The 20,056-nt window shown below is 39.9% G+C and overlaps 1 protein-coding gene across 6 annotated transcripts in view; it reads right to left on the reverse strand.

Annotated features, from left to right (window-relative positions):
* ASCC3 (activating signal cointegrator 1 complex subunit 3) overlaps positions 1 to 20,056 on the reverse strand; it is a 508,218-nt gene that overhangs the window by 61,451 nt on the left and 426,711 nt on the right. For 5 of the 6 annotated variants that reach the window (XM_073336864.2, XM_073336863.2, XM_073336867.2 and 2 more), the window contains 2 exons: positions 10,746 to 10,857; positions 9,356 to 9,490 (listed from right to left, as the gene is read on the reverse strand). In XM_073336864.2, the coding sequence (XP_073192965.2) occupies positions 9,356 to 9,490; positions 10,746 to 10,857 (247 nt within the window). Of the gene's footprint in view, positions 1 to 9,355; positions 9,491 to 10,745; positions 10,858 to 20,056 lie in introns of those variants that run through there. The other variant, XM_073336868.2, reaches the window with a different exon arrangement.

The raw sequence follows: 20,056 nt of genomic DNA on the forward strand, positions 1-20,056 counted from the left end.
ACACCTAATGAAAGGATATGGAGAGAACATGAGGTATACAAACTAAGGCCCTGATCCTGCAAAAGCTTATGCATGTGCTTAACTTTATGTGCTGTGAGTAGTTCATTGAAGTCATTAGAATTAACTCCCAGTATATGAAATCAAGCATATGCATAAACCTTTACAGGACTAGGGACTGATTGCTCTTTCACGTGAAATGAAGTTTGAGTGGTAAAATATATGTAACCAACAGTTCCCTACACCGAAATCCATTCCTAAAAACAACAACATGCTGGAAACAGTCAGTTTTAGATGTATATCCATAAGAAATTCACAATAGTACCTTTACCTCTTTTGAAACTGATCAATACATCAATAAGCATCTCTTAGAACCTGACTTGTTTTGTAGAAGTGATCTGATTTTTCATGAATAGATTCAGAGAACAGAAGCAAAAATAATTTAATAAAATTATGGCTTATTGCCTTAAATCCTTAATGCCTTATACATTTTTACTTGTTAACAACAGGGCGGGACCAATAATGTTTTTATGGCATCTTGTGGAGAAAGTAAAATGCAAAATTGTCCACTTTTTTGTAGAAAATTATTTCACAAATCATTAATTTCTTTCCTCCCAACTAAGTGAAACCAGCCTCAAAAGGTTCTTGCTAAAAACTGGACATGGGCAGTAATGACTTACATATTGATACAGAGTAGGGTTCCAGTTCTACAATGAAAACTTACTCTGTTCTAATACAGTCCTGCAAACACTCACAAATGCTTAATTATGACTAGAATAAGATTGCCAAGGACATGCACTAATAGTGACATACAGAATATAAAGAATGGCGGTAAAAAACCAGAGAAATAAACCCTAAAAACAGAAAGTCATAGCAGTTGTTGAAACAGGGGGAGGTGATCATAGACCTTTTCTGTTTTAACTGACTTCCCATCTATTATTGGTACTTACATACCAGGAAGTACAATAGCTGTCTCATTAGCCCACCCAATCTAGTACCACAGCCAGTGCCAAGTTTTCTGCCTAATGCCAAGAGGTATAACCCAGTACAAGCTACTGCAACAGCATATTGCCAACTTCAGGCAGAGAGATAGTTGTTGGATATGTGGGCACTTGGAGGATGAACTGATGCTTAAATCACAGAAAGAAGGGCTATAACCCCACATTTACAGCAGAGTTCCTACTCATTGCTGTGGTCTTTTAGGATTATAAACCTCCAGGATTTAAAGTAGAAGAAAAAAAAGCCTGCCCTGCACAAAATTTGCATTTGTTTGGTAGATTTTAATTTTTATATTTTTTATACTTTTGACAAATATCGATATTTATTTTTAAGCTTTATCTATTTAAATTTTCACTGTTGCAGGAAATTATGGGGGAGTCAGACAGTTGGGGGAGGCTAGACAATTATTTAATGATAGTTGATGCCAAGATTCAAAAAGTTAAAATGTTGTAAACTGTTAAAACAAAAATTGTCAACATCAGATGCCAAAATATATGAAGTAAATATCCTTAAATCAAACTCTAATAAGTTATCAATTGGCATTTTTCTTACTTTGCCTATCTATAAATTTTGATTACCACCAATGGAATTTTTTTTTTTTCGGTTTGTGTGTGCATCCTGAAATTGACATTCACTAACATTTACCAATAAAAATCTAATCCTTCCATGCCTACATTTAAGGTATAGGAATAAGCACAGATGAGCTCCCTCTTGTGGGGAAAACACAGAAAAACAGAAATGAAAGAGCAAAATGACAGGCAGCTAAGCAAAGGAGCTAGAAGATGGCAAGAAAAAAGAAAAAGTAGTGTAAACTGATCTGAGGTCTTTACAAAAAGGTAAAACCTGTGTCCATTTGCCCAGCCACATAATCACATTAAGTCAGATAACTAAGCACCATCCTGCAGCTGTTGGAACTATTCATGTAAGTCAGAGATTCCCAACCTTTTTATTTTTGCTGTGCCCTCTTTTGGAGATTCATGTCCCTTGAGCACCTCACTCAGCACAGGGGAAAGAGGGGAACCCTTCAAGGTGCTGAGTTTGAAGTCCATGCTAGGGAGTGGGATGGGGGTGGGAAAGAAGAGATAAATCCCCATGTGACAAGAGAGCTTCAGGGCTCCTCCCCGCGGAGGAGGGGAGCTGCTAGAGCAGAGGGGCCTGTGGCGACATGTGCATGGATCCCATAGGTTCGGCTCTGGGCAAGGGGTCCTTAGGGCAGGGGCAGCTCCTCAGCCTCACAGATCTGTGGAAGTCCAGGGTGACTGGACGAGGCAAATCCAGCATCTGGGCCCTTCAGTGGGCAGCCAGATCAAACCACAGGGACCACCCCCTGCCTTGCCCCCTCCCCTGGCACAACGTCCAGTCTGGATCCTCTTAGCAGCTGCACAACTTCCTTGCCTCCCCTTTGGCCTCCATCTCTCCCTGAGAGAACTACCACCTCCCCACACCTGCCGCAGGCTCTGCTGCCCTGTGGCAGCTCCCCAGGGCTGGCCTGTTTCATCCCAGCACAGCCCCCATCTCCACTACGCCCAGATCCCTACTCTCCAAGAAGATTATAAGGTGGTTAGAAAGCTGGCTAGATCGTCAGGCTCAACAGGTAGTTATCAATGGCTTGATGCCTAGTTGGCAGCCGGTATCAAGCGGAGTGCCCCAGGGGTCGGTCCTGGGGCCAGTTTTGTTCAACATCTTCATTTGGATGATGGGATGTATTGCACCCTCAGCAAGTTTGCGGATGACACTAAGCTGGGTGGGGAGAGGTAGATACACTGGAGGATAGGGATAGGATCCAGAGTGATTTAGACAAATTGGAGGATTGGGCTTAAAGAAATCTGGTTGAGGTTCAACAAGGACAAGCGCAGAGTCCTGCATGTAGGACGGAAGAATCCCATGCACCGCTACAGGCTGGGGACGACTGGCTAAGTGGCAGTTCTGCAGAAAAGGACCTGGGGATTGCAGTGGACAAGAAGCTAGATATGAGTCAACAGTGTGCCCTTGTTGCCAAGAAGGCTAACGGCATATTGGGCTGCATTAGTAGGAGCCAGGGGTGGCGAGTTTTATGGGTTCGTGGTGCTTGTGCTCCACCAATATGAGAGCACAGGGTCCCAGCTGCATCAAAGTTCGGAGCCGGGTCTCTTCCCTGGCTTCGTCAACTGCCCCTGTGCACCTCCCCCAGAGTGTCACCCCTGGCCCCGCCCGCTGCCCCTGTGCAATTTAAAAGGACCGGGGTCCCCGCCGCCACCACCGGCAGTGAAACAGGGCTAAGGTGGCTGCCTGCCCACTTGCTTGCTTGCTCTGCTTCCAGAAGCAGCCAGCATGTTCCTGCAGCCCCTGGGGGTGGGGCACATGTCCGCATGCTGTCCCTGCCTTGAGCTGCAGCCAATGGGAGCTGCGGGGACAGTGCCTGTGGGCAGCAGTGCATGGAGATCCCTCTGGCCCCCCACCGAGGAGCTGTTGCCAGAGGGGGGTGCGGGTCACTTTTGGGAGCCACCCAAGGTAAGTGCTACACCCCTCACCCTATCCCGCACCCCAACCACCTGCCCCAGCCCAGACCCCGCACCCAAACTCCCTCCCAGAGCCCATCTCCCACACCTTAACCGCCTACCCCAGCTGAGAGCTCACACCCAAACTCCCTCCCAGAGCCTTAGACGGGGTTGGGAGACAGGACTTGGACCCGTTCTGGGCACCACCAAAAATTATACAAACCTGCCGCCCCTGGTAGGAGCATTGCCTGCAGATCGAGGAAAGTGATTATTCCCCTCTATTCAGCATTGGTGAGGCCACACCTGGAGTATTGCGCCCAGTTTTGGGCCCTCCACTACAGAAAGGATGTGGACAAATTGGAGAGAGTCCAGCGGAGGGCAACAAAAATGATTAGGCGGCTGGGGCACATGGCTTATGAGGAGAGGCTGAGGGAACTGGGCTTATTTAGTCTGCAGAAGAGAAGAATGAGGGGGGATTTGATAGCAGCCTTCAACTACATGAAGGGGGGTTCCAAAGAGGATGGAGCTAGGCTGTTCAAGGTGGTGGCAGATGACAGAACAAGGAACAATGATCTCAAGTTGCAGTGGGGGATCTATGTTGGATATTAGGAAACACTATTTCACTAAAAGGGTGGTGAAGAACTGGAATGGGTTACCTAGGGAGGTGGTGGAATCTCCATCCTTAGGGGTGTTTAAGGCTCAGGAGGTCATCTAGTCCAACCCCCTGCTCAAAGCAGGACCAATCCCCAACTAAATCATCCCAGCTAGGGCTTTGTCAAGCCTGACCTTGAAAATTTCTAAGGAAGGAGATTCCACTACCTCCCTAGGTAACCCATTCCAGTGCTCCACCATCCTCCTAGTGAAAATGTTTTTTCTAATAGCCAACCTAGACCTCCCACATTGCAACTTGAGACCATTGCTCCTTGTTCTGTCATCTGCTACCACTGAGAACAGTCTAGATCCACCCTCTTTGGACCCCCTTTCAGGTAGTTGAAAGCAGCTATCAAATCCCCCCTCATTCTTCTCTTCCGCAGACTAAACAATCCCAATTCCCTCAGCCTCTCCTCATAACTCATGTGTTCCAGTCCCCTAATCATTTTTGTTGCCCTCTGCTGGACTCTTTCCAATTTTTCCACATCCTTCTTGTTGTGTGGGGCCCAAAACTGGACACGGTACTCCAGATGAGGCCTCACCAATGTCAAATAGAGGGGAACGATCACGTCCCTCAATCTGCTGGTAATGCCCCTACTTATACAGCCCAAAATGCTGTTAGCCTTCTTGGGAACAAGGGCACACTGTTGACTCATATCCAGCTTCTCGTCCACTGTAACCCCTAGGTCCTTTTCTGCAGAACTGCTGCCTAGTCATTCGGCCCTTAGTCTGTAGCGGTGCATGGGATTCTTCCATCCTAAGTGCTCTTGTCCTTGTTGAACTTCATCAGATTTCTTTTGGCCAATCCTCTAATTTGTCTAGGTCCCTCTGAATCCTATCCCTACCCTCCAGCGTATCTACCACTCCTCTCAGTTTAGTGTCATCTGCAAACTTGCTGAGGGTGCAGTCCATGCCATCCTCCAGATCATTAATGAAGACATTGAACAAAACAGGCCCCAGGACCAACCCTTGAGGCACTCTGCATGATACCGGCTGCCAACTAGACATGGAGCCATTGATCACTACCCAGTGAGTCCAACGATCTAGCCAGCTTTTTGTCCACCTTCTAGTCCATTCATCCAGCCCATACTTCTTTAACTTGCTGGCAAGAATACTGTGGGAGACCATATCAAAAGCTTTGCTAAAGTCAAGGAACAACACATCCACTGCTTTCCCTTCATTCACAGAGCCAGTTATCTCAACATAAATTATCTCGTCACACAATGCACAGTTAATCAGTGGAACTCACCTGTCTTGGGATGTTGTGAAGGCCAAAAGTATAACTGGCTTCAAAAAAAGAAATAGAACAGTTCATGGAGAATAGGTCCATCAACGGCTATTAGCCAAGATGGTCAGTGCCACAACCCCATGCTCTGGATGTCCCTATATCTCTGGCAACCAGAAGCTGGGCCTGGATGACAGGGAATGGATCGCTAGATAATTGCCGTTCTGTTCATTCCCTCTGAAGCATGCCCACTAGCCACTGTTGGATGACAGGATACTGGGAGAGATGGATCATTGATTTGACCCAATATGGCCATTCTTATGAAACCCAAAAAACAGATTATGAGAGTGGGATGCAGGGCTCGCAGGAAAGCAACTGTCTTGGTCACTGGGAAGAAAGTTGAAGGAAATCTTGCTTTTTCCAATGACTTTTCGTTTTGAGAGAGGGGACACTGTCAGTGCTATGGATTGAGTGAATACGAACCAGTTTACCATGAGATAAACTGCAGGTTCCCAGTGGTAGCTGTCTGGTGCATAATTTGGAATTATCATTTGTATGCAATACTGGATTAAGGGAAAATATGCCCCTGGAGCTCTTAAATAGAATTGGTGGAATTCACAGATTTTAAGGCGAGAAGGGACCAATGTGGTCACCGAGTTTGACCTCCTGAATAAAACAGACCAAAGCACCTCACCCAGTAATTTCTGCATTCAGGTGACAAGAGGCTGTGTAAATTACATGTTGGTAATTTGTCATGAATCAGTGTAACTTCCATCCTAAACCCTCATGTTGATTACTTTCCCTCTTACAATCTCACACTTCTGCTTTCACAGCCTGCAAATTACAACAATGCTCCTTGATGTCTACATTACACCACCACATATGTCACTGCTGAATTTCGCACAATAGAATTAATTTTTGTAAAGTCTGTAGTTCTGAAAGACAATGAATAAAAAAAGACACCTATAATTCAATGGTACAGACTTTTGCAGACACATTTTAGAAGAGTTTAAGGAAGTTATTTTTAATTAATGTATTCAAAGGAAGTCAAAACTTTAAAAGTAAGTCACATCAGCAAAATGATTAAAATTATAATCATGTTTTGCAATGTTGACATGCCTTTTCTACTATAGGCTACAGCTTTCAGTGCCAGCATCATTAAGAGATTTTTCAAATTACTTTTTAAATATCCTTTTCTCCTAGGATTTTCACTTACATCTAATTAGACTACTTACCCCATGCCATGCAATTCCCTGTTGCCAAAACTGCTAAATGTTTCAATAAGTAGGAAAAGGGCATCAATGGAGCAAGACAGATGTAATGTTATTGGTTAATAATAGTGGTGTGAAGCAACTGCCTTAATTATAGAGCTCATTAATTCAGTGTTGAGAAAAAACTTGGCGATAATTCTGTTAAAATGCCTAATCTTTTCAAGACAGCATCCGATTGTGAAAAACTCATTTTACACCTTTAATAAAGAAAGATGGAATAATAATTTAACTAGCAATTATGAAAACCAACATCTGCATAAAAATAAGTAAAACTGTAGGCTATAAAAGTTATTCACCATCAACATAATAAGGATTCCATACTTCCCTTGCTCTGTTTTACCTTTTCAAGTTTACATATCAAAGAATTTGGACCTTAATTGATTTTATTTTGTCTAATTAGTTTTAAGAATGTAAACAAACATTTTATAAGTTGCAGCAGTCTCTTAGATTTTTAGCAAAACTTTTATGTAGGAATGGGCCTCAGTCATAAAGTTTGGTTCTGAAATTCCCCAGAGTTTGAAGGTGTTTGTAATTGGATCGATCACTAACTACCTGGGGTTAGGAAGAAACTTCCCTTTTTACCAGCACCTTGGCAAATAAGGATATGTAGTGGGACCAGCATTATTTAACATATTAAATGAAATTCAATATAGATAAGTACTAGGTGATGCACAGAGAAGGAAAAATTTAAATACTGATGGATCTGTACATCAGTGGTTCCCAAACTAGGGGCACTGCTTGTTCAGGGAGAGCCCCTGGTGGGCCAGGCTGGTTTGTTTACCTGCTGTGTTCGCAGGTTCGGCCGATCGCGGCTCCCACTGGCTGCGGTTCGCCGCTCCAGGCCAATGGGGGCTGCGGGAAGCGGTGGCCACCATGTCCTGTGGTCCGCGCTGCTTCCCGCAGCCCCCATTGGCTGAGAACGGCGAACCATGGCCACTGGGAGCTGTGATTGGCCGAATCTGTGGACACAGCAAGTAAACAAACTGGCCTGGCCTGCCAGGGGCTCTCTCTGAACAAGGGGCACCCCTAATTTGGAAACCACTGCTCTACATTAATTGTAATCACTAGGAAAAAACACATGGGCAACATTATAGACAGCTCTGTGCCCAACAGTGGAAAAAAACAAACAAAAGGTCAGCCTGCATTAATAAAGGGATAGAGACTAATAATAATAAATATTGTAATGCTGTTAGGTAAATCTATGGTATGCCCTCATCTGGAACACTGTTCTCTTGGGTTCCCTAGTAAATACAGTCCATCTCTCAGAAATAAAAGGCCTACAGAAGGACAATGACAATGATTAGAGACACGAAAAGTCTTCCACATGAAGAGAGACTTTAAAAGTTTACCTCGTTGAGAGAGAAGCTAACTAAAGGCACATATACTACACACCTTGCTAGCACAAGTATAAATAGCACTGTAGACAGTGAGGCATTGCTTAGGTGAGTAAAGACATGCCTGAACCCTACACGGTTCTCGACAGGCTCAAGCAACGTCTTCCCCGTCTATACTGCTAAAAATAGCAGTATAATGTCCTGCTGCCTCCTTGCCGCCGGAGCTCTTCCTTACTGCAGGGAAAGGAGAAGGAGAAATTTCTCCTTCTCTGGCTGGAGGGATAGGGTCTGGCAAGGAAAGGCAGAAGAGAAAAGCTCCAGCAGCTCCCTGCTGCCTTCCCCCTGCCAGAGCCTTTCACTGGTGTGTGTAATTATATGCTGCAGTGTGGACATAGCCTGCTTTTCTCAGCAGAGTGTAGCTACACATATCCTACATGCTGCTGCCAGTGGTGTGCAGTGTAAACATAGCTGCTGTGGGTATACGGTAGAGGTACAGTAAATACTAAAGAGGTGGTCAGTCAGGCTTTTTTTTTTTTTTAATCTCCCCCTCATTGCACAAGAACAAGGGAACATTCCAATAAAATTAAAAGATAATAAACATAAAACTGATAAAAATACTTTCCCCCCACCCAAGTGGCAAAGAGCACAGCATCCAGTAAAGGATTAGATGTTTACAATATATGGGCTATAACATCCTCGGTTACAATAGCCAAAATAATACTTATATACATATTTATATAACGACTATCAAACCACATTTTTCGTTAAAAAAGAGATTCACTAACTTTCTCACATTATGGGAAAAAATTCTCCCTTGGATTATTGTTCATTATGAGGATTTCACATCTTCTTCTAAAATACAGACAACTGATCATATCTAATGTGACAATGTCTATGTTTCTGTACGGAGGAGTCATTCATGGATATTTTCCCCTTTCTGAGTAAGGAGGAGGGAGCATCTCTATTAATAAAGCTCATGGCTCACTTGGAGGAGCCCAGAAATCCTCAGACAGTTCAACTCTTGGATGACTAGATGTTGCTGTTCACAATCTACACCAGTAAAATCTTAGAGAAACAAGAAGACAATTCAGATGTCTCCAATATACTCCTAGTCTGGGACCTGTCTTTATCATCGATAAGATAGACATCCAGCTATGGTGCCTTGCATATTTCTGTCTGACATTCAGCTAACAAGGTAGGTGACAGAGTTCAACATGAGGCAATGGAAAACTACCAAACTTTGGAGACAATGTAGGTCATTAACTACTTCAAGGACAGGGTAGAAATGCTATTTAATCATGTTTGTGTATGTGCAAGCACGTGTACAGATTCACTAAGTTATTTGTGCCTTTTAAAATTAAGAGCTATATATATTAAGATGAAGAAAAAGTTATCACTTACTGACAGAACTGAGAGCAATTCTTCAACACTGCATTCAGGTTTCAACCGATCCTTGAACATCCTAACAGTTTGATGCTTCAAATAGTAGTAAGAAGCAATGCGGCCGTATGTTAGAGGTTCAATGCAACGATTATCCTGTTAGAAGGGAAGAAAATATACCATGAAATGTATAAAAACCACGTGAAAAGATTGTATTTTAAAATAGACAGCGATGAAAATGAGATTGCAAAATGGTTCAACAGCCTCACACTAGTCCAGTTGCCAAACTGATTGGAAAAACCCAGTTTTCAGCATTGACAAACTTGTGAGAGGCTCTATTTCTGAAGTCAGACATGAAATTTCAAGATCTAAGAGCAGGAATTGGGGATTCCCATTGTCTCCTTATTGCAGGAGTTTTGGATTAATGCAGGGCAAATCTATTGAATTGTGTAATAATTAGATAATTAGAGCAACACAAGAACAAACAAAACTTTGCTGAAAAAAATAACAAATTGACATTAAAGATTACCTCTACTGTATTCATAGAATCATAGAATCATAGAATATCAGGGTTGGAAGGGACCCCAGAAGGTCATCTAGTCCAACCCCCTGCTCAAAGCAGGACCAATTCCCAGTTAAATCATCCCAGCCAGGGCTTTGTCAAGCCTGACCTTAAAAACCTCTAAGGAAGGAGATTCTACCACCTCCCTAGGTAACGCATTCCAGTGTTTCACCACCCTCTTAGTGAAAAAGTTTTTCCTAATATCCAATCTAAACCTCCCCCACTGCAACTTGAGACCATTACTCCTCGTTCTGTCATCTGCTACCATTGAGAACAGTCTAGAGCCATCCTCTTTGGAACCCCCTTTCAGGTAGTTGAAAGCAGCTATCAAATCCCCCCTCATTCTTCTCTTCTGCAGGCTAAACAATCCCAGCTCCCTCAGCCTCTCCTCATAAGTCATGTGTTCCAGTCCCCTAATCATTTTTGTTGCCCTTCGCTGGACTCTCTCCAATTTATCCACATCCTTCTTGAAGTGTGGGGCCCAAAACTGGACACAGTACTCCAGATGAGGCCTCACCAATGTCGAATAGAGGGGAACGATCACGTCCCTCGATCTGCTCGCTATGCCCCTACTTATACATCCCAAAATGCCATTGGCCTTCTTGGCAACAAGGGCACACTGCTGACTCATATCCAGCTTCTCGTCCACTGTCACCCCTAGGTCCTTTTCCGCAGAACTGCTGCCTAGCCATTCGGTCCCTAGTCTGTAGCTGTGCATTGGGTTCTTCCGTCCTAAGTGCAGGACCCTGCACTTATCCTTATTGAACCTCATCAGATTCCTTTTGGCCCAATCTTCCAATTGGTCTATTTTTACTCACGGATTCTTAAGGAAGTATAAATTAGTCTTACCTCCCCGATTTCAATACAGTAGGAACATTCCAGGTCAATGAGGGATTTCTCAACAAGGTTTGAAAGGAACTTGTTCATGGTGTCATGGCTCACATCATCTAAATTATAGTAACTAGATAAATTACATAAGCACATTGTCAATATTTAACAATAAAGACATCTTCTCAAAAGACTATGAATGTAACTAGACTGCCATTCTACAAACATGCACAAGCAGCGTGGATGAATCAAGAATCCACACCGGTCATGCAAGTAAACATAGAATTTTTCCCCTTTCGAGTCTAAAGAGAAATCCATGCTTCTTTTTGCTGACTCTTAAATGGACTCTGGGAGTAGCCAAAACAATACTAGGATCTATACATGAAAAGATAACATTTTAAGTATTAAATAGCTGAGGATAAATCAAACAATATGAAACAGTTTATTCTGTAAACTGGAGTGTTTTCCAGCTTGTTTGGCTCCAAGCTTAAATAAGCAATAGTTCTCAGGTAAGGCTATATTTCCTTTAACCAGCGAAGTGATGGAGAAAGAAATGTTTTTGTATTTTGGAATGACAATAATAAAGCTAGCTGTATTGATATATTTTGAAAACACACAGAACACCCAAGTTTTGATTTATTAAACACTAATATTTTTCAGCCTAACTTTTCACAAAACTGAAATTAATCAAAAAAGGCATTTTACATTAGGAGTATTTAGTATACACTGTAGTGTATAGTCTCCTGGTTCTTCTATTTATGTACATTTATCACACTGTACAGTAATAATATTTCTTAGCTATCTGAACTAAAGAAAGATATTTCTAAATGAGCCAGAACATTTGACTATAGCTATGCATAATAATAGAAGACTCATTGACGTTTTGGACGAACTCCTGCACTCCTTATTAGCAGAAGTGAAGCCTGTGGGCCAAAACCTCAGGTTCTTATTCAGACAAAATTAATATCATTTCAATGGGAATTTTGCCTGAATAAAACTGGAGTAATGACACATGAATTTGGCCCCATATGACCACTCAAGAAAGAAAGTGAGGAATTGGCTCTACAATTGGTAAAAGGAAATGAGTATAGTCTTAAATTTTAGTTTCAAACCTTTAAAAATAAATTATGAAATCAAGCAGTGCAATTAAAACACTATTTTAAAGTATAATTCAAACATTTTTAATATAGAAAAGGTCAACAATTCAAAAGCACAATTAAAAAAAAGAGGACACTGAGCTGCTGTGAACTTATGCCTCTTAAATCTGTAAATAGTTGATTTTTTTTTACGTCATTCAAAAATAGCACATTGAAATGGATCCTACAGTTAAATACAAAATGCTTATATGAGATGCTCCTTCATTCACACTTTTGCTTCAGTTACTTTAGAGCTCTTCCGAAAATATCCCAGCATTGCTGCCACCCCTTCAGCTCCGCCACCGGTAACAAGGGAAAGTTCTAGAGTAGTCCAGCGGCCGCTGCTGCCAGCGTTTTGAACATCTCTTCCGATGGCACCAGCAGACTAGAGCCCCGTCTCCACTACTGCTCTGACTATTGCTGATGCACTGGTGTTAGCATAGGTGGGAAAATTTATAAGGAAAAATAAGTCTCATTCCACACACTCTTTAGTTAGTTGCTATAGGTTTCCTTTAATCTAGCATTAGCAACAGAGACTAGAAGTTCAACTGATTTTTTAAAATATTTTCTGTAACACTGAATTTTTAGCAGCCTCTTTATCTGATCACATGTTTTTACTTCAAGCAGCTTACCTGAGAGAAACAGCGTGTTAAATAGCTACACAAGCTTCTTCTGATTTCTTTTCTAGTAATCATACACAGACACAAAATAGGGACATGATTCTCTGCTGCCTTGCATATTTAATTACTCCTGGGCAAAGTGGGTATAAAACCCAGTGTCAGTGAGTGAAAAATTCTGATCTGGTAGCATATTACAACTAATTTTGCACAAGTGTAAATGACTACAAGACCCTAATGTTTTCGGTATACTCATTTTACACTGTGTTCAAAGCAAGTATTCATCATATAGATTTAAAGCAAGAGTGCTGTCCAACTAAAAAACAAACAAACCACCTTTAATGTGTTTAGATAAAAACTTGTGTATCATAGATGATAATGCATTCAGAGCCACTGACCTGTCCAAAGAAAAGCTAATTTGTAAGAAAGTTATTCCTGTATTCCTTTCAGCAACACATCATTAACTTATCTCAGTTAATCTTCAGAATTTTTCAAACAATGTTATATTGATAAAAATGGAAAGCAGTTTACTTCTCTTTATCTTTTATTTTCATTGTCATGACTTTTTAAAAATTTCTCTTTCGGATTGCACACAGCAATACTAAAATGATCTCAGTTTAGGGCCTCATCCTGCTAATGCTCATTTCTGGGTGCAGAGTAGTACGTAGTGTTCGAAAGCTCAGACCAAAAACTAGAATATTTTTAGTACTGCTGTGTGCAGTCCTCTTGAAGTGACAATTTAGTAATGCTGTTATTTTAAAAATGAGATACGTACAGCACTAAGTAATGAATTTTTCAGGATCAGGACCTGTATTAGTAATTTAATCTTATCAAATTCTTGAAAATAGCTTTGTCACTATTGTTGTATTACATGTTCTTTGCCTAATTTGCTGTTCTTTACAGCTTAACAAGAAATCATGATAGGCAAATTTCTTCTTAGAACCCTACAAAACGTAATATTTTTGCAGACATTTTCAGATGTTTTCTAAAATTGCTGATACCTACACTTTTGGCAATTTTGTAGGGAAAAATTTTCCAAGTTCCCAATGCAAAGCTGACTATGAAAAGAAGAATTTTACAGTTATTTGTGATCTTGAGTGAAGTACTGTCAGCGTATATTAACTAGTATCTGTAATAGGGTAAATATAATATTAACCACACCCAAGGGAGCTTCTCAGTCATTCAGTGTACCTTTGTCCCAATAAATAGTGTAGCCATTCAATTGTAAAGACTATATTACTTTGTTTTCAATAATGATTTTATGAATGAGATTATATAGAATTTTGATAAATGCAGATCTGTTTGCATGCTAGTATGTTCAAAGTATATAAACTGTACTTTACATCAGTTCTGCTATGAAGCTATATTACCTAACTATTTAATTACAGATAAAGAATAAAAACAATGCCGTTTCATGCTCACTGCATTGAACCATCTAGTCATTATTTTCCCTTTGCTATAAACAGTCAGCCTACCTTTTTATCAGCACACCATTTCATTTATTTCACTGTGAAACCCAGTTTCACAATAATTGACTTGTCAGAAGCTCTAATTTATGAGGCTGGGCTCTGTAAGCCTTTTCCTATATTGGGCTCAACCTGCACACAAGCAGGGTTGAATATTTACAATGCTGTTAACAGGTGCTGAGTTGTTTAATGATTCTAATAGCCAGAAGCGTACTGAGAAAGCCAGCGGGATCACAATTACAGGCTGTTTGAACACAACAATTACTCGTCCCCTGAGAGGTGTGAAAGTCAAAGGCAGTTTTATACTAACACCATCTAGCACATGGACTAGACAGGCTAACTTCCATTAGTAGTCCACTGGGAAACAGCAATAACAAACCCCTAAGTAACATAAAAATGTACAAAGTACATAAAATTTAAACAATGAAAAACTGAAGGAACTAACTTTTTATTGTCCTTTAAAATAATATATTTAACCCCCTCCCTGCAAACCTAGTAGAGTTTAGCAAGAATAATAAACCATGAAACATGAACTTATTTATCTAATCTAAGCAAGTGTGGAATTTCATCAGTTGAGAATGATAGAGACATGTGTAGCAACATAAAATGTAGATGAAGTTACACAAAACATTTTGGATTTAATGTGGACAGTGGCAATCGTTTCCTGTTTAGCTTATATAAACCTGACCTGAGATCTCTCTGGGAAATTTTTCATCAGGCTTGAAATGGTCCTGCTATAACTGTCAATGCTGTGAAGTCATTTGTTACAGACCCATGTTTTTTGTGTTCAGGTTATACGGTAGTAATAATGACACACATAATGTAAGTGGGTTGCAAAGACAGCTGAAAATGTTACACAAATAATCTTGCTACTGTGAAGGTTTTCTTTTCTTTTTTTTTTTAAAGCAAAATCTACTAAATTCAATACCAACCTCAATGTACGCTTCTTGAGACTTACAACTCTGAAAACACAATATCCTTTAAGTACAAGCTTTAATATGGGATACACATTCAAAGTCATCTTCATATGTTCTTTCCCTTGGCTTGTGGCCCTAGGCAGCCAGAGGAATTCATTGGAAGCGGCACCTTCTGATCACATCCCTGGCAGTGAGATGTCTGTGGTGAATCTATGTTATTGAGCACATCACTGTTAGGGGAAGCACAGTATGCAAGTCCCAGCAGTGTCTGTGGGTGTTTATTGTGTTGGGGACATCCTCTTGAAGTGGCTGAGATTCAATGTTTGATTGGGAAGGGAACTGCCCGGCCTCATTTGAGCCTGTTACTACAGAGCTGATGTGTTACCATTGTATGTGTAGGTTATAATCTTTATGAGTACATTTGTCTACTTATTACTGTCTCGTATTTGCTTACTTGTTCTATGACTGAAAACTAATAAAAATAACTTTTGGCAGGTTATATACTTATTTTATTGTATTCCTTTAAATAGCACCATGGTAGCAAGAACTCTGCTACGTCTCACTTTCTTGATTTGGATTATGTTTATCAGAGGACTCCAAGACATCAGATCCCACTTTCTCGGTGGTCAGAAAGGAATTTGCCAGTGGGTTTACTGCCTTAATTTAGACCTTCACAAGTAGTTTTTCTACACAAGGGAGTTTTTAACCACAAATTCAGAAATACCGGGCACCTGTAAATTTGAGGCATGGCTTGCATGTTGCTTAGATACTTTTCCTGTTGTATGCCCAGATTCATAGTCTATTTGGACAAAGCATGATCCAGAAGAGCAGCTGGATCACGTAATTTGGCTTCTCAGTGTGCAAGTTCTGGGGTCTAACAACATTCTCAGAGGAATATTTTTTTCCCATGGGGTGGGGTGGGAAATGTTCTTGTAATGTCACAATCATCATTACAGGTTAGAGCAACCATCTCATGTGAATGGGATGCAACTTGTGCATGCTAAAGGGTTGTAACTCAATTAGTTGACAATTAAATCCAAAACGCAGTACTCTTCGGACATGTTTGGAATGGAATGGAATTGTAGCTGTCTGGAATAATTTATGGATACTGCATGTTTACCTTGTTGTTGGGATGTTTACTGTATGAATATATTGGTTTAGTTTAATAGCGGGCAGTAAGGAAACCCAAGCGGGCATGGAAATAATGGCTCACAATAAGCAATCCCTGAAGCAAACACTTGAGGATTGTTAAGAGACAATGCCCAAATGTTAAGGTTTGAAGATTTTACTTTCTCTGGAGCCAAACTGCAAAACTAGTTTTGGCTGGAAGGGGTAAAGCCCAGGAATGCAGCAGAAGAAAAGAATGTTGACGGTTTAAAAAGGATCTCTTTCAAGTGAGGGAGGAGTTGTTTGGGGTAGCCAGCCAGAAACACAGGCACCTGGTTCCGGGGTCTGAAGAACTCACCATTCACAATAGATTAAGGAGGAGAAGTAAGGTCATGCTTGTGCAAACGCCCAGCACGCCAAGATTTATGAGCAACAGACAAGGCTGTACTGCAGAAATTCCTCATCATCTAGGTTTCTGACTAACCCTATCAACTTCATGACCCTTCTCTACTCACTGAACTGAAACTAATGTTTTGTGAAACTGACATACAGTACAATTTTTGCTTGGTAATGAAATGAACCAACTTCACAATCTCAAAACATGCTGTTAATCTGTCAATAAAAAGTACTACATTTCCATATACAGTCCCAGATAAGTATGAGTCGCATCATATTTCTGTGCTTCCCAAGGTAATTGGGAAGAAAAAAGTCTTGTTATACTACGTAAATAGTAACATAAGTGTGTTTCATATTTATGACGTAAAAAACAATATCCTGAACTAAAACTCAGAGGCCAAAAGTCCCAAGGAGATAAATAGGTGTTTATCAGCATGGTCTATTAGTCCTGGTTAGGGGTATTAATAAGTTATCATGCTGCAATGTAGTCCCATCCTTTTACCTCTGGACTTTGATTAATATAAATCCCTCTATTCTGATTGGCTACAGCCTCTATACTTCCCCATTCATAAACTTTTGAGTCTTCTTCCCTTCTGTTCTTCTCATTTCACCTAACCTTCTGATACCTTTTTCCTTTGAAGAAGGCTTAGCTCCTCTTCAACTATTAAGAACAATTTCTTTTTAAAGTAAAATGAGAGAGAAAGGTGGAAAAATCTAGGGGCTTGTCTACTCTGGGAATTTTTGTACTATTGCAACCCTCTATAGATATAGGTTCACTATATGGGTGTAAAAAAATGACTTTTGCCAGCACAGCTTAACCCCAGATTGACACCTGCATAAATCATCCTGGTGAAAGTCACCTATCTTTTTGAAATATACCAATATTAGGGAGTTACACTAGTGCAGCTACATCAGTGGAAAAATCCCAAGTGTAGACAAGCCCTAATATTACATGGTTTAGAGAAGAGATGAATAAGAGGAGCCATGAAAGAGCTGCATAAAGCAATGAATGGTATAGAGAAGGCTGTTCTGGTCCTCCTAGTTACCTTTTCTCTTAATACAAAGTAACATCCAATGAAATTAAAAGGCAACATATTTAAAAACTGATGGAAGGAAATGTTTAAATAAATATTAAATAAATATTATCCAGTGGAACTCATGACCACAAGATATTATTGAGGGAAAGAGTTTAGCGGGATTTTAAAAATATCAGAAAGTTATGTGAATAGTAAGAAAATTCACTGTTACACTACATTTGTAAAGAAAACAAACCTTCCTATTTAAAGAATACATGCCAATAACTAAATGGTGGTGAAGAAAATTTCTATGTATGGGTCATTTAATAATTGTCCATTATTAGATTTCTTACACCTTTCTCCAAAGAATCTGTTTTTGGCCAATGTCATAAATCACTGGACTATATGTATCATAAATGTGAGTATTATATTCTCATTGTATTTAATTTCTAGAGTTACCTGCAGCGACAGGATTGATAGGCGTGTCAGAAATTTACGTGCCCTTGCAACTTGTGGGCAAATAGATGGGTAGCATGAAGGCGTTAGTCATTGAAAGCTGAGGGTTTTGCATAATTGCTATTTGGTCATTGAGAAATAACTATGGATTGATTATGCAAATTATGCTACTTTGAATGGTTAATAATAGCCCTCTAGTCTAGTCTAGTAATAGAATCTGCACTTTGAAGGAGAAATAACCATAATATGCAAATTAGACACACTTAGCCAATCAATGTGCAAGAAACTGCATATGTGAGATATAATGTAAAATTGTGTGCTAATAAGAACATCTAATTGACTGAGACAATTCCATTTTACTATAATTTATGCTATTCTGTACTTTCACTGTGGTAAATTCTCCAAGGTTGTCACAAAATGGAAAATCTTTTAAGGACAATCTTTGAATGAATCAACAATAAAATCTGTCATTACTGAACATTCAATTTACATAAAGAGAAGTGATTTAAATTCCTCACTTCAATTTGTAGCTGTATGGAGAGAAAGTTTATCATCATATTAATGTTCCAACTGCAAAGTTGATTCTGTTTAGGTCCACATATGTACTAGGTTTCTATCCCTCTTTTTCTGATTAAGCGTATAGCATAAAATATTGGAGTTTGATTTTCAAAAATGTTTCAAATGGGTGAAGAAAAAATTGGACTAATGAAGTCTAATCCTTTCACAAGGTTAATAGAATGGACAGAGTCCATTAATTTCACCCAAAGCCAAGGATCTCCTTTCCTTGCTGATGAGATGTGGTCTTTATCTTGGTCTCCTACCTGCCAACTGTGATAAGTTAATCTCACATTATTATTTTTTTCACAGAACAGAACTCTTGGCCAATCTCTCTGGCCACAGCCCTATAAATAAAGATTGACGTGGAAGCACCTTGTGGCATGGTACAGTACCTGCTTGCAATCAACACAAAAACTAACTCAAAACACAAATTTCAAATCCCCAGAATATTTAGAAATGACTGGCTCTTAGTAAAATAAACAATGGACTGGAAACTTGGCATGTTGTGATATATTCATTTGGACTGCCCCTCTCATTTGTATATCCAGGCCTATTCATGAGCTATTTAACAAAGTGGCTACTATTCAGCATTCCCTGAACAATACCAGCTGCCAACATCCCCACCCTTCTAATCATGGGCTCAATTATGCTTTTTATCAATAAAATTAGGAACCCATCTTACAGATAACAGGAGAGATGGATTCAACAATTCAACAGACCAGGGAAACTAAAATAAATAATGTAATATTTACATATTTCCAATGCTATACCAAACATATTACTATATCAGGTATGACAGATTATTTAAAATTTGTTGCAGAAACATTTTCTTAATATCTATTTTATGCATGCTAAAGTATTGAGATGTTAAAGTCTGATATGGTGCCCCACAAAATTAGAAGAATGAAAAGTTCTTAGTTCATTTTTGGGGATTTATTTAAACATTTTGAATATTGTGGCAAACTTTTTATTGCTATTCAGCAATGGAAAGAGAGAGGTTAAACTATATCAGATACCTGGATACTTAAAATGAAAATGTGTTTTGATCTTAATTTCTCTCTCAGAAAAGGTAAAAATCAAATTAATATGGTTTAAATAGTCATGAGTTTTCAATAAGACTAATGACTTTTTATTATTGGACTTCGCAGGTGTAGTTTGACGGATTCTAAATTTGTTTACACAGCAGTAGCACATAATAGGCAATAAAATAAATGAGAATTTAAGTCTATTACATACTATCGAAGCCTGTTCATTTGGAAACATGACATCAGTGTGCATTTATATAATGCCTTTCATCCCAAAGAATCCCAAAGCACTCTACAAATCACGCATGCAGGAATTACTTCACTCATCATCCTGCAAACACCTGTTGGATGAAAAGCATTAGCTGTTTCACAGTGGAGAGGAAGGCTACAAAACAGCTCAGGACCAGAAGTGAAGAAGAAGAATATCGCCAACTGCAACTGCAGGGGGAATTCAGACACTGTGGACAAACTGTAAGCATCAAAACTGGAGTATATCCAGAACATTTCTCCTAGTGTGAAAAGTGACATGAGATCCTTAAGGACCACAAGTGGTTAGGACCTTGATTTTATGTCATTCAAAAAATGAAGCTCCTCTATGGCACAGTACTCTCCATTACTATACTGGGAATTAGCTTAGA

Source organism: Lepidochelys kempii, chromosome 3, assembly GCF_965140285.1.
Source record: "Lepidochelys kempii isolate rLepKem1 chromosome 3, rLepKem1.hap1, whole genome shotgun sequence".
NCBI classification, from domain to species: Eukaryota; Metazoa; Chordata; order Testudines; family Cheloniidae; genus Lepidochelys; species Lepidochelys kempii.